The 15693-nt window shown below is 36.6% G+C and overlaps 2 protein-coding genes across 2 annotated transcripts; both read left to right on the plus strand.

The window, feature by feature from the left end:
- Positions 1 to 338: 338 nt before the first annotated feature.
- LOC141689433 (uncharacterized) lies at positions 339 to 4409 on the plus strand. The gene is made up of 4 exons (XM_074493716.1): positions 339 to 1159; positions 1449 to 1632; positions 1752 to 1835; positions 1881 to 4409. The coding sequence occupies exons 1-4, from the start codon at positions 339 to 341 to the stop codon at positions 4407 to 4409; spliced, it is 3618 nt and encodes a 1205-aa protein (XP_074349817.1).
- Positions 4410 to 5177: 768 nt separating this feature from the next.
- LOC141689441 (uncharacterized) lies at positions 5178 to 6005 on the plus strand. Its single transcript, XM_074493726.1, has 2 exons — positions 5178 to 5474; positions 5589 to 6005. The coding sequence occupies exons 1-2, from the start codon at positions 5178 to 5180 to the stop codon at positions 6003 to 6005; spliced, it is 714 nt and encodes a 237-aa protein (XP_074349827.1).
- The last annotated feature ends 9688 nt before the right edge of the window (positions 6006 to 15693 follow it).

The following is a 15693-nucleotide window of genomic DNA, read 5'->3' on the forward strand; positions in this document are numbered from 1 at the left end:
ATGAGTAAATCTCGCTCAGAGATACAGTCTGGTGCAACTGAATTATCTATCTTTAATGGGGAAAACAAAAGCGCGGAAGTTAAGGATGGTAATTTAAATTCTAATTTTGATAATGGGCCAGGGGAGGATGAGTTGGATGAGCTGTAGTTAGTGGAGAGAAAAAGAATGAGGGGAGGCCCAAGTAGCTATGAGGTGAGGGATACTGAAGGAGGCCTTAAATATATAACAGGAGTAGATACAAATAACAAAAACTCTGAGGTTGTTATTTCTGAAATGGATTTTTCAACTTCTTCTAAAACTGATTTGGCTAAGCTTGTTTTGCAAGCTAGCCAACAGCCATGAGTTGCTTAAGTTGGAACTGCCAAGGTATGGGGCCACCTTGGAAATTTCAGTTCCTTCAAGACGTAGTTCGTCAAGAAAGGCCTACGATAGTGTTTTTATGTGAAACTTTGAGTAATAAAGAAAGAATGGAGTGGGTTCGTACTAGACTTGGTTTTCAAGGGATGATTGTTGTAGAAGCTAATGGTCGAAGTGGGGGCTTATCTTTGCTGTGGAAAGAAACAAATCAGGTAGAACTTCTGAGTCTTTCGAAGTATCATATTGATGTTGTAGTGAATGTTGCTGGTTTGCAGTCGTGGAGATTAACAAGTTTCTATGGTGAACCGAATAGAAATATGAGAAGGAAAACGTGGGATTTGCTAAAAAATTTAGCAAGAGATTCTAACTTACCATGGTGTGTTATGGGTGATTGGAACAACATTATAGCTCAAACAGACAAGAAAGGAGGAGCTCCATACCCTCAGTGGCTACTTGATGGGTTTAATGAAGTGCTTGCAGAAATAGGCTTAAATGACTTGAAGTTATACGGTCATCAGTATACGTGGGAAAAAGGGAGGGGCACTGAGGCTTGGTTAGAAATCAGACTAGACAGAGCAATGGCAACAGGAGATTGGTTTGAGTTGTTTCCGTTGGCAAGATTGTACAACCTGGAAGGTACTCCTTCAGACCACAGCCCCATATTTATGATGCCAACAAACAGGAGTTCGATGGGGGGTAAAAAACGGTTTCGGTTCGAGAATGCGTGGCTTACAGAGCCTTGTGTAAATACATTGTCAGTGATACATGGGAGGCAGAAGGGGATGGTACCATATTGCCGAAGGTGAAAACCTGTGGAGAGAATCTGAGTTTATGGGGGAAAGAAATTACAGGATGTTTTGGTAAGAGAATTAAAGACTGTAAATTCAAACTTAAACAGTTGCGGAATAAACGAGATGAGAAGTCGGTTCTTGAGTATAGAGAGTTAAAAAACAGCTGTTTCTAATTCTTGATCAGAAAGAGATTTTTTGGCGTTAGAGGTCTAAACAATTATGGTTGTAAGCAAGGGATAAAAATGCCAGATACTTTCATAGAGCATGTAACACTAGACGTCGAAATAATAGTATTCACAGGTCACAAAATCAGGAGGGTGCTTGGGTTGATTGGCAGAATGGTTTGCAGAATCATATTACACAGTTTTATACAGACTTGTTTACAGCTGCTCATACGAACCACGTGGAGGTAATTGATGCTGTCTCTCAATCTATTTCACAGACTCATAACAGGGAGCTGTTACAGGAGGTTACCAAGGATGAAGTAAGTTTGGCTTTGTTTCAAATGCACCCGGACAAGGCGCCTGGTCCGGATGGCATGACTCCGGCTTTCTTTCAAAAATAGTGGGAGATAGTAGGGGATGATATTGTGAAAATGGTCAGTCATTTTTCTGCAGTGGTGAGATTTTGCAAGGTCTAAATGAAACAAACATTATTCTAATCCCAAAAAAGAAAAATCCTACTAAGGTGAGTGATCTTCGACCTATTGTGTTGTGCAATGTTTTGATGAAGGTAATTACTAAGGTATTGGCTAATAGGATGAAAGACATGTTGGAGAAGGTGGTTTCTGAGTCACAAAGTGCTTTTATCCCGGGGCGACTAATTTCTGACAATATCATGGTTTCCTATGAAATAATGCACTACTTGAAGAAAAAGAAAATTGGAAAAGATGGATATATGGCGCTAAAACTTGATATGAGCAAGGCGTATGATCGGGTCGAGTGGGAGTTCTTGAAGGCAATTATGAGGAAGATGGGATTTTCTGATTGGCGGGTGCATTTAGTTTTGAAATGTGTGACTGCAGTATCTTATTCGATTGTGCATGGTGAGCATGAGATGGGGCCTATTTATCCAAGTAGAGGGATTAGACAAGGTGACCCCCTTTCACCTTATCTATTCATTATATGTACTGAAGGCCTGTCTTCTTTGATTCGAAAATACGAAGCTAAGCAGTGGATTCGTGGGATCAAAATATGTCGGAAAGCTCCAACTATATCACATATGTTCTTCGCTGATGATAGTTACTTCTACTGTAAAGCTGGTACGAAAGAGGCTCGAAAAGTGTTGGAGCTATTGGAGGTCTATGAGCACGCTTCAGGACAGAAGGTGAACAAAGCAAAATCATCTATATTTTTCAGTACAAATGTGATTCAGTACAATAAGGAGGAAATTTGTTTTTTGATGCAAATGCCTGAGGCAAATGAGCACAGTATGTATTTGGGGCTACCTAATCTTCTGGGTCGAAACAAATCTGCATTGCTAGGATATTTGAAAGAAAGAGTTAATGCAAAAATAAAAACCTGGGATGGTAAATTTATATCGCGTGGAGGAAAGGAAATTTTGGTTAAGTCTGTTGTTCAGGCATTCCCTTCTTATGCTATGAACGTGTTCTTACTTCCATTGGAGATTACTAGAGACATCGAAAAAAGTATTTCCAAATTCTGGTGGAATTCATCACAGTCTAGTGCTTCAAAGATCAATTGGATGTCTTGGGAACGTATGGCGAAATATAAAATAGCAGGAGGTATGGGCTTCAGAAATTTTAGAGATTTTAATATCGCAATGCTAGGAAAACAAGGTTGGCGTTTCATTACAAATCCTAGCAGCCTAGTCTCCAGGTTGTACAAGGAAAAATACTTTGCAGATACTGAGTTTATCCATGCTAAAGTTGGCAACAACCCAAGTTTCATTTGGAGGAGTATAGTCGAAGCCAAACAACTGTTAATTGCAGGTATCAGATGGAGAATAGGACGGGGAGACAACATTCAGGTTCTGGATCAACCTTGGTTAATGGAGGAGGACAATCCGTTTGTTACGACCAGTTCCCAGTCACTTGAAGATAAAACAGTGAAGGACTTCCTGATTGCAGGGAAAAATCAGTGGGATGTAAATCTGGTTCGCGAACATTTTAATGAAAGGGATCAAGGGTGCATCTTAAACATTAGTCTGAATAGTTCGAGCAGTGAGGACATGATTTACTGGAGGTTCGAGGAATCAGGGTTGTACTCTGTAAAGAGTGCACATAAACATCTGCAAGTTCAGAAAAGACAGTGGACCATAGAGGACAATAGCAGTATCTGGAAGAAGTTGTGGCGGATCAAAGCTCCCCCCAAGGCCCTCAATTTGATATGGCGGGCTTTGTCTCAGTGCCTTCCAACGATGTCACAGCTTCAAGCTAAACATGTGCCAGTGCAAAGTAACTGTCCGGTTTGTAAGTCTGCAACTGAAACCATCATGCACAGTTTAGTAAATTGTCCTATTGCAAGGCAATATTGGCTTATTGTTTTGCCAGGTAAACAGTGGGATGCTCATATGGAATTCATGAGGTGGATAAAAATGGTTTTTGATTCAGAAAACAATTCGAAGTGTGCTCAGGTGTTCATGGTCTGTTGGACCATCTGGAGAGCTAGAAATGATTTAGTCTGGAACCATAAGTATACAAGAGTTGGAAGAATAGTTGCAGAAGCAAAGCAACACCTTACACAGTGGAATATTGCCCAGAGTAGGTTGTCACAGGCCAGTCTCCAGCCAGCTGTTGAAGGAGATGGTGCATCCGTTTGGGCTCACCCTTTACCAAACATAGTTAAGGTGTCCGTTGATGTAGTTGTTTTTGAAGACCGAGATGCAGTTGGTTTTGGATTGATAGCGCGAGGATCAGATGGCCGGCTTATCACAGCCAAGTCCATAGTGCACCCCCATTTGGTGTCTCCAGTCACAGCGGAGGCAATGGCAATAAAGGAAGCTTTAAGCTGGATTGATGTTATGCAGTGGCCTCATATTACGGTGGAGTCAGACTGTTTGGTGGTAATCCAGGCCATTCGTAGTAATACTCCAATGAGGTCGTATTTTGGAGTAATTATTGAGGAGTGTCGTAGCTTATTGAAACGATTTCACAAAGTTTCTTTGTTTTTTGTTAAACGATCTGCGAATATGGTTGCTCATCAGTTAGCTAGAGAATCATATGATTACCCAGGTTGTAGCTTTGACAGGAGGTCTGTTCCTGTTAATGTTCAAAATTGTATTGAGATGGATTTGAAGTAAAAAAAATTTCCAGCTTTCATAAAAAAAAAACTAGTATTGCCAGGCAGGAAGTTTTATAAGTACAGGCATAGATATCTGCCAGTTTAATAAGACGCTGCTAAAATAAATGATAGTATACAAATATCAAACACAATTTTGGGAAGCACTCTTTGAGTATGTATGATATTGAGATAAATTCACCAAGCACTTCTACATCCAGTGCAGCCGCTGTATATTCTATTTTGTATATTCTATTTTTAGTAATCCAATTAGCACAACTTAGCTATATATAGAAAGTATGAGCTGTTAGTTTAGAGGATAGAATGTATATAAGTAGAGGCTGAGAGTTTCTTATAACTACCTGTAATTTTTCATTTCTTACTTAGCTTTCTCTCTCTCTCTCTAAACTCTTTTTTTTCTTTCTCTGAGATTGTAAATACATTTTGGAGTTTATACAAAGAAGATGATATTCTTCCATAGCTGATTTTCATACAGTATTAGTGCATAGTTTTACATACTCGGATTTCACAGATTAACATGGTATCAGAGCGGTGTAGAACAAATCTCGTGGCGGTTTTTTTTCGTTTTGTTGACCGTAATCGATTATCAGGTGTCTTCGATTTCTTATTGCATTGATTTCTGAATTGCTGTGATTTATGCCTGTGTATTTCTCGTATCGATCTGTTAATTGTTGATTTGTTAGATATCTGTGTTGAGATTAGATTCTCGTGCTTTCTTGTTGCTGAAATTCAGGATATATGTGATTACTTGTATTTTGCTTGATCTGCAATGGCGGCATCTTCATCTACTACACAAACTACTTACGATGTGTCAAGTATCTATTATATTCATCCATCTGATGCATCTACTATGCAACTTGTTTCGGTAAAATTTAACGGAACGAATTATAATAACTGGAAAAGATCGATGCTGTTGATTCTAACTGCCAAGAACAAATTAGGTCTTGTGAATGGAACTTTGACTATGCCTGATATAATTGCTACTGATCATACTGCTTGGGAGCGCTGCAATTCACTTGTTATATCATGGATCTTGTATAATCTTGATGAAATAATTGCTAAAAGTGTTCTTTACTTAAAAACTGCAAGAGCTATTTGGAAAGATTTAGAAGAACGGTTTGGGCGTTCTTCGATCACAGAGTTGTTTTCTTTAGAACAACAATTGATGGAAATATCTTAGGGTAATCAATCAGTTTCTGATTTTTACACTCAAATTAAGACTATTTGGGATGCAATTGATGATGTGAATCCGTTTCCTACTTGTGCTTGTACTACATGTGTTTGTGATCTGGGAGAGAAGTTCTTGAAGAAGCAACAAGAACATTGTTTACTACAATTTTTACTGAAGCTTAATGATAAATTCAGTGCTGTTCGAGGTCACATTTTACTCATGGTTCCTCTCCCTACTGTTTCTCAAGCTTATGGACTCATAGCACAAGAGGAAAATCATAGAGATTTGTCTCAGTCATCTTCGAACAATGAAAATATGGTGTTTGTTGCTGACAGAAGGAATTATTCTCAGAATCAAAACCAGAAACCATATGGTTATCAACATTCTTCACAGCCTTACCAGTATGGTTATCAACATTCTTCATAGCCTTACCAGTCTTCTCAGAGGCCATTCGTGCCAAGATCACAGATGACTCAATCTGCTGCACCTCGATGGCCAAATAAGCCTGGAGCAAATTACTTTTGTACTCACTGTAAAGTTCAGGGCCATAGTATTGACAGATGTTTTCAAATTAATGGTTATCCACCTGGCTTTAAAGGTTTTAAAGATAAAAGAATAGCTGCTGCTATTACTTCTCAAAACATTGATGAAGATTCTCAATTTCAGACACAAGATGGTACTGCTGCAAGTGTCAATCCTGGCTTTTCGCCAACAATCACAGAGGCACAATATGCTCATCTTATCAGTCTTCTGAATAATACTCAGATATCATCTGAATCTCAGTCTGACCCCGCTAGTCATGCTCTATTAGCAGGTAATATCTGTTTGCTTAGTTCATCCAGGTGCAAGTGGCTATTGGACAGTGGTGCCATTGACCACATTTGTCCTAGCCTTGATCAATTCACTCAATATGAGCCTGTCAAAACTGATACATATATTACTATTCCTGATGGTAGTAAAATTCATGTTCTACATAAGGGAATTATTAAGCTGAATGATCACATAATACTGCAGGATGTTCTTCATGAGCCTGATTTTCAGTTTTATCTGATTTCAGTCACACGACTCTGCCAAGATTTGCACTGTAACTTAGTTTTTTCTGATTCTAAATGCTTTCTACAGGACCATTCTCATAACAGATAACTGATGCATCTTGGTAGTTTGACTGATGGACTGTATTCTGTCCAGACTAATGTTTCACCTAAAGCTGTTGTTTCTTCCATTGGTACATTTTCTCAGTCCCAAAAAGAAGTTCAGCTTTGGCATTTGTGTTTTGGCCACATGCCTTTTGCTCAACTCAAAATAGTTCAACCCCAACTCAATGTTTCTGATTGTATTCATTCTACTATATGTCAAATATGTCCTGCTGATAGACTTTGTCGACAGTCATTTCCACATAGTTCTATTAAGACTTCTGCTCCTCTAGAAATGCTTCATGTAGATGTTTGGGGTCCATATAGGACCAAAACTTATACCAATTGTACTTCATTTTTAACAATAGTTGATGATTTTACATGATATACTTGGGTGCATTTGTTCAATCAGAAAAGTAAAGTTCCTGCAATTCTTGAGAAATTTGTGTTATATGCAGAACGACAGTTTAAACCCAAAGTGTTATGTGTGCGGTATGATAATGCATTGGAACTAACTCAGGGTACTCTGAAAACTTTCTATCTTAATCATGGAATTATTAATCAAACCAGTTGTGCTCATACGCCTCAACAGAATGGCGTTGTTGAGCGTAAACATCGTCATTTACTGGAAACTGCTCGATCCTTGTTTTTGCAGTCTAAACTTCCAGCTTCATACTGGGGAGATAGTATTCTATGTGCTACGTATCTCATCAATAGGATGCCTCTTTCCAGCATTGGTAATTCTACTCCCTTCTTTAAACTGTATAACACCATGGCTGATCTTAGTGTACTTAAACCATTTGGTTGTCTTTGTTATTTCTCTACTTCGAAAGTCAATAGACCTAAGTTTCACCCTCGTGCTGATCCTGGTATTTTTCTTGGATATCCACCTCATCAAAAAGGTTACAAAGTACTTAATTTGAGTACTCGTCAGGTTTCTATATCTCGTGATGTTGTGTTTCATGAACTTCACTTCCCCTACCATATGTTGCAGCCTGATTCTACATCATCCTCCATTTTCTTACCCCGTACCACCTCACTTCATTCTGATTATTTAGATGAACCTATTCCAGTTCTTCATACTGATAATACTGGTTCTACTTCAAATACTACAGGTTCTATTTCTAAAAATTCTATTCCTATTAGAGTTTCAACACGTAATCGCACTACACCTTCTTATCTTACCGATTATGTGTGTAATATTGCTACTACGTCTACACCTACTCATCAGTGCAACTTTGTTTCTGCGCCTAATTTTACATCTGCTCATCAAAATCACATTGCTGCTCTTTCTATCATTACTGAGCCCACGTCTTATAAAGAAGCTGCTGCTCATCCTCTTTGGCGTGAAGCCATGGATAAAGAGCTGCAAGCTTTAGCTTTGAACAATACTTGGGAACTTGTTCATTTACCTCTGGTTAAACATCCAATTGGTTGTAAATGGGTATTCAAGGTTAAACTTCACTCAGATGGGTCTTTAGAACGATGCAAAGCGCGTCTTGTTGCTAAAGGCTTCAATCAAAAACTTGGTATTGACTACGAAGAGACCTTCTCTCCTGTTGTGAAAATGAATACGGTCCGTTGCCTTATTGCTTTGGCGGCTAGTCGGCGTTGGAAACTCTTTCAGTTAGACGTGAACAATGCGTTTCTTCACAGGGATCTTAAACAAGAGGTATACATGAAACCACCTCCTGGTCTTGATGTGGCTTCTAACATTGTTTGCCATTTAATTAAATCCATCTACGACCTCAAACAAGCTTCCCGAGAATGGTTTGCCAAGCTTGTTCTTGAACTCATTTCTCAAGGATTTGTTCAATCTCAAAATGATTCATGTCTCTTCATCAAACATTCAGTCACTGCAGTTACTATTATGGTTGTTTACGTTGATGATATTATCCTCACAGGTGATGATATGGAGTCAATTATTGCTATTAAACAGCATCTGCACACCACCTTTGGAATCAAGGATTTAGGATTTCTCCATTACTTTCTGGGTATTGAGGTTGGCTATTATACAAATGGAGTCACTTTGAGTCAAACAAAGTTTACCAAGGATCTGATTGCTGCATGTCCATTCGATCTTCCTTCTAAAGTTGTGACTCCTCTACCATTACACCTCAAACTCACACCTGATGAGGGCTCTCTTATGCTTAATCCAGAACTGTATCGCACTCTCGTTGGTAAGCTGAATTATTTAACTAATACTCGACCCGACTTAAGTTATACAGTTCAGGTATTAAGCCAGTTTATGCAACGTCCACGTTCATCTCATCTTGATGCTCTGTTACATGTGTTGAAGTATATAGCAACTTCTCCTAATAATGGTATATTACTCAAAGCATCTGATTCATTAACGTTGTAAGCCTATTCTGATTCCGACTGGGCTGCTTGTCCCACATCTCGCCGGTCGGTTACTGGCTATGTTCTTCTATTTGGTAATTCTCCAGTTGCCTGGAAATCAAAGAAACAACCTACGATCTCACGTTCTTCTTCTGAATCTGAGTATCGAGCTATGCCGTCTGCAGCTGCTGAGGTTACCTGGACAGTCCATTTACTTGAAGAGCTTGGCGTCACGTCGCTCAAACCTGTCACCCTTCATTGTGACAATCAATCAGCTCTTCATATTGCTAAAAACCCGGTCTTTCATGAACGTACGAAACATATTGATATCGACTGCCATTTTACACGGGATAAAGTTCTGGAAGGCCTTCTACAGCTCACTTATTTGCCCACTTAAAATCAGCTAGCTGATGTATTTACAAAGATCCTTCCCTCTGCTCAGTCACAGTTATTGTTATCCAAGTTAGGCATGTTTTCAACACTCCCTAACTTGAGGGGGGGGTATTGAGATAAATTCACCAAGCACTTCTACATCCAGTGCAGCCGCTGTATATTCTATTTTTAGTAATCTAGTTAGCACAACTTAGCTATATATAGAAAGTATGAGCTGTTAGTTTAGAGGATAGAATGTATATAAGTAGAGGATGAGAGTTTGTTATAACTACCTGTAGTTTTTCATTTCTTACTTAGCTTTCTCTCTCTCTCTAAACTCTCTTTTTTCTTTCTCTGAGATTGTAAATACATTTTGGAGTTTATATAAAGAAGATGATATTCTTCCATAGCTGATTTTCATTCAGCGTTAGTGCATAGTTTTACATACTCAGATTTCACAGATTAACCTATAATGTTGCTACAACTTGCATATCGTTTGATACCAGTGATTCTTCACTTTCTTTCCCGTCCGATTGTACACATAGGGTCAGCGACCAACTTAACAGAAAGCTAGATTTTTTTTCTTGTAGATATAATAACATTTTTTAAAAGAAAATTAAAATTAAAAAGATCATGAACTCTGTTAGCAAAGAATTTACATAGTATGTATTACTTCTTATATATTGTACATGTTGAATAAACTGGGGTCAAACCTTAGCACTTTCTAACTAAGACATATTATAACGGGAGATATGTATGATTGCAGTGGTTATATATCATCAGAGTATGAAATGAAAGGCCTTTCCTCAATCAAATCCAATATTTTAGCTTTGGAATTCTACTCTTGGATATGGGAAGAAAGAACTGTATGCTGAAAATTCCGTCTTAAGTAACCCGTATATTCACAGTTTTGAGTCCATCAGCTACTAAAAAAATAATGCGTGCAACTTCGATTTTACTAATTTTGTAGTTCAACTTGATTGAAGGTCCTCTAAATTTATTCTTAGGTTTCACTACAAGAAAACAGACTAAAACCGACCGGACATAACCGACCGATGTCGATTTGGTCACCTTAAAACCGACCGACGTCAGTGGTCGGTTATATGCCAACTAAACGACACTGTATCGATGATGTGGCACACATAAAACCGACCATTTGGGGTCTGTAATGAATCAGGAACAACAAAATATAATAACTTATTCAGGAAAGAAACAGAGGGGCAAAGAGGCCAATTTTTGTGGCAAGGTCAACACAAACAGTCAAAGGGCAATATGGGAATTAAAGTAAAAAGGGCAGTAATAAGAGAATGGATTTGGGGGAAAATAAAGTATCGAGTAATTGTATTCTCTTTTATCTTGTCAAAACCTAGGAGTACCTGAACCTCTCGAAATTCCTGCTAGCATATTAGTATTGTGTACTCGTTGTTCTGATTTTAAGTAGTAAACATTTGTGCTTGGTTAATTCATATTACATTAGTCAGTTCATCTCAAGCGGTATCTGAGCACTTCGCTCCGATGGGACCACCAGTGACAGCACAACAACTAGATATGATTAAAGAGAAGGTGATGACAATGGAGGAATCAATTTCGGAGATGGTGTCCAAGGAAATAGAGAGTGCAATGGAAGCGATGCACCATTCACTTCCTGAGATGGTTAGGAAGGTTGATAAAACTTGTGAAAATGATTCGCAACCCTCAAATCAAGTAAGTCAATCTTCGGATACTCCAACTCAGGATTTAGTTGTTGATAAACTGGATAAATCAGATAAATTGGGTAGAGTTGAGAAAATAGTTGATAATGATATTGAGGATTTAGAGCAATTACAAGTGTTAACACCTGCAAAATATGCTCCTGAAGTGTTTGATTTAAGTTCCCAAACTGATTTTGTATTTTTATTGTTGAGTCAAGTGAAAAAGCTATGAATAGAGAATATGTATATCCTTTTACCGGGTATAAATCGATTCCAGCCTAGAAGTTACATAAAAATGAATATGGGAAGAAAGCGAAATCATGTGATAAATTAATGGTAGGAATGTTTCAAATGGTAATTGTAACGCCCCCAAATCCGGGGTCAGAGGATTTGGTCGTCACTATGAAACCTCAATCCAAATCAACCTGTTTAATCGATAAATAAATGCCAGCGGAAGATAATTATCATAAATGACCCCTAACTACTCCAAGATCTTTTAAGGTTACAGTTCTAGAAACAAGAATTCCAAATTCCACAAATAAATTTTTCACTTTCTTTTAAAACTCTTTTAATAATTCTCAACCTTAAAACTTAACCCGCTAGTATAACTTCGAAAAGAAGTATACTAGGCCCAAATACAATACACAATTATAATATAATATAATATAAACAACTTTACATAATAAAACTTACACTAGTCCGCAAACCCTGGACCAACCACCTTCGAAAAGCTTCCTCTTGCTTCCTCGAATTACGCGGCTAAACAACAAGCTAATCCTCACTGCAGGTTAAATTTAAAAACAGGCAAGTATGAGCGAAAGAAATGCTCAGCAAGATCATTATGACATATATAGGGTCTTTTTGATATAAAACCGACATCTGCATTAGAGCAGAACATTTAAAATCATAATTATTGAATCATAAAATTTTAGTTGAGGAATCCTAGATTTAATTCCTTAATTGTATTCAAAACCAATTTGATATTTTTGAGCGAGATGCTTCAGCAATACTTTAAATTTTGATGAGAATAAAACTCGTAAAACAGTGTTTACGGAAATATCGTAAACCACAATAACATGAAACAATGATTATGGATTGAATCATAAACTTTATTCAAAACCGAACTCTTCAAATTAATATTTATTTTGCTGTCATATCAAATTAGATATCAATACGAACTTTGATGCTCACAACATTCCATACTGAAGTCAACATCATTCATCTATATTAATACCACCTTTGATATTTAACAACAACGTAAATATCAGCATAAATCAAAATCTGAATCAAAACCGCACTTTACCATTATTCCAAAATAGAAACAGTTGATAAATCATTCCTTGTAAGATTATCAAAAGCAATATGATAATATCGATTGGAACCAAATTATGCACTATGTTGTTCCTGATGATCAGTCATGAAACAACACCGGTATCCCGCAGCCATACCGTTAATATAGGTACTACCCGTATCCCAAAGACATACGGTACCTATAGGGCGCCAGAAAAGGCATACCAAGCCTTTTAAGATATTACACTTCGGTATTACACTTCTGTATAATAGCTCACGCTGGACCGGTGCTTCGGCCTCTTACACAATCAGTAACCATTCAATCTCAAAACCTTTTATTGAAAAGGGGTCATGATACTCGACACCCGAAATAATTTTATTCCCCCATTAACTTGGGTAGGAATATTCACAACCAAATCACTTTTCTCAAAATCCAAAACATTTATAAATCCAGTAATTGGATAAGTAAAATCACTTGACTATTTTGAATATAGAATAACAGATGAGTATTTGCATAAACAGAATTATTTAATTCAGCGATATGTAAAATATTTATCTATTCCGAACAGAGAATAGGGAAAATAATACTTGCATAATATGATTCGAAATAAACGTCACTTGAATGATAAGTGAAGTCAGGGGTACTTGCCTTTGAGTTTTTTTAGCAGTTAATCACACTTGCAAAGACGCATCTATTCTGACATTCTGTCTCAAGACATCTTCGTCCTGCTTTTCAACACCTTACTGATATGCTGCTCCTGCGATTGCTAGAATCCAGATATCCAGTTCCATTCCATCTCACTCTTTATCCAACATCTTGTCTTGATCAACTCGAATGATCCGCATCTATAATTAAAATATAGAACTTTAATTGTCTAATCGATAACCACTCGACGAACTACGCGACAAAAGCCTATCGTCTACCCATACGATAGCCCACACATAAATATAACAGACAATCACAGGACTCTTGATCCACATATACACGTAATTCACATAGCACATAAGCACATAACTCATGTATCACATAATTCATATCACATATGACTCAGTTCATCAAAAGGCTCGACTCGATATGTTTAAAATTGAAATTAGGTCAAAAATATGATTTATCGATGAATAATCGACTCAGAATCATTCGTAAAACAAGAGACCTTTCGAAACCAAAGGATTTAGGTCTCGAAAGTATTTTTATTGAAAGCGAAATATGTTTCTGAGTCTGTACGCGTTTTTTTCGTATTAAACGGACGAACGGTTTATTTATTATGAATTTTTGAACATTTTTTGGAATTAAAACAATCTTCGAATCATTTAATAATAAAATAATAGGGTTCAAACACCCAAAAATAATTTTATATGATTTATCGAGCCTGGAAAATAATTTAAAATAATATTTTAAAGCTCAAAACTATTTTTCGGAATTTTTAAATCAAAAATAAATAATTAAATCTAATTAAATAATCAATTAAAATTAATTAATAACTAATTAAAATAATTAATCAATTAATATTTAAATTAATTGACTAATTAAATAATTAATTATCAACTAAAATTAAATAATTAAATAATTTTGATTTATTTTTGAATTAAAAATAAATTTCAGAATTAAAATAATAATTTTTAGAATTAAACATAAGGTTTTTGAAATAAATTTTAATAGAAAAATCCAGAAACAAATCAGGTAATTGAATTTGGGGAAAAATTGAATCAAATTCGGGTCAAAGCAATTAGGGAAACGGACCCTGAAGAAATTTTCGGGTCGGGCTTGAAGCCGACCGGAAAATTGAGGAAGACGACCGGAAAACGTCCGGCCGCCGAGCTCCGGTGACTTCCCAGGGCAAAAACGAGGCCAATCTTTACGGTTTTAACTCCAAATATTCTCTAATTCGACTCCTAAACTCAAAAACAACATCAACAACGATCACCAATCGCTAGAACCCGGTAATCGATCGGGAAATTAACCCCCGACGTACTTTCCGGTGAATCGCGATTTTACTATTTACTGAACCAAATTCAACAATTAACATCTTAAAACGAAGCTTGTAACACGCATAATCTAATACAATCAATTATACAAGCCAACAATCAGCAAATTAAAAACCCCTAAATCTGAATAAGAACCCTAAAAATCGATTTTATAAATTACTAGTCCTCTGATAATTTTGATGAGTAAATAAGAAAGAGGATGTTGAGAGCTTCAAAACGGATATTCATACTTGTGATTTGGTGTTCAATAACACCTTCAAAATTGACTTTGATTTTCAGAATTCTTCAAGAACACCAAGAACACATATTCAAGAAATTTTCAGAAAATCAAACCTTAATTTCTATATGATATTGAACTCTATTTTTGAAGTATAATATACCAAATCGACCAGAAAAACATGCTCTACAACATGGAAGCATCAAATCACATCAACAACATCAAGAACAAATTTTCATAATTTAATTATCAAATAATTCGAATATAAATAATTAAATAAGAAAATTACCATGATTTCTGGAAAGAAACTGATGATTGATTCAGAAAGAAGATTTCGAGAGCTTCGTTTTGATATGCTGCACGCCCGAATCGGAGTTCGATAACGCCTTCATTCGTGTGTTTGATTCTCGGGAACGTATCGGTTTCTCAGGTTTTTCTCTGTATTTACGGTGTTTTAACTGGTTGCAAATGAATAAACGGAATAAAAGAAATAAGAAATAGGCTATTTATATTTATGAAATATTGGATCGTTCTGGATCATTTTGGATAGTTAAATTAGTTGCTTAGCCATTAAGTAACTACAAAAACGATACAATTCAATACCAGAATTGGATAATTATCAAAACCGAGCTTTTTATAAAACACTATATACGAAAATAACGTAAAAATATCCCGTCTCTCGAGAATACGGGTTTTTGTCGATTACCGAAATGATTATCGTATTGAAAATATTGCGCCGGGCCACGCACGGGTCAAACCGTAATCCGGATCGAAAAAGTCAAAACACAGAAAATGTCCGGAATTACCAGATTAGGTTAGGAAGGAGTTTTCGGAAGAGTTTCGGGTTGTAAAAACGCAAAAACGGTTGAAGTCGGATGATTCCCGGCTTTATAAAATAATTTTGGTAATTATTCAGAAAATAATTAATAATTCATAACTCAATATAAAATCATCTAACAGTCCAAAAATTACTAGAAAAATATCACAATTATCTATATTTTATTCTGGACATATAAAAATTCAAATACTCAAATAATATCACATCTAAATACCCAAACATCAATTCCACTTATCAGATAATTCAC

The sequence above is a fragment of the Apium graveolens genome, chromosome 2, assembly GCF_009905375.1.
Source record: "Apium graveolens cultivar Ventura chromosome 2, ASM990537v1, whole genome shotgun sequence".
In the NCBI taxonomy this organism is placed as follows: domain Eukaryota; kingdom Viridiplantae; phylum Streptophyta; class Magnoliopsida; order Apiales; family Apiaceae; genus Apium; species Apium graveolens.

What these genes read in the sequence shown, in the direction of transcription:
- LOC141689433 (XM_074493716.1), top strand. Translation starts at nt 339, where the DNA reads ATGAGTTGCTTAAGTTGGAACTGCCAAGGTATGGGGCCACCTTGGAAA. An exon ending in AGGAGGTTACCAAGGATGAA is followed by an intron (nt 1,633 to 1,751) that starts GTAAGTTTGGCT and finishes GAAAATGGTCAG; the next exon opens with TCATTTTTCTGCAGTGGTGA. An exon ending in AAAAGAAAAATCCTACTAAG is followed by an intron (nt 1,836 to 1,880) that starts GTGAGTGATCTT and finishes GTTTTGATGAAG; the next exon opens with GTAATTACTAAGGTATTGGC.
- LOC141689441 (XM_074493726.1), top strand. Translation starts at nt 5,178, where the DNA reads ATGGCGGCATCTTCATCTACTACACAAACTACTTACGATGTGTCAAGT. An exon ending in ATGAAATAATTGCTAAAAGT is followed by an intron (nt 5,475 to 5,588) that starts GTTCTTTACTTA and finishes GAAATATCTTAG; the next exon opens with GGTAATCAATCAGTTTCTGA.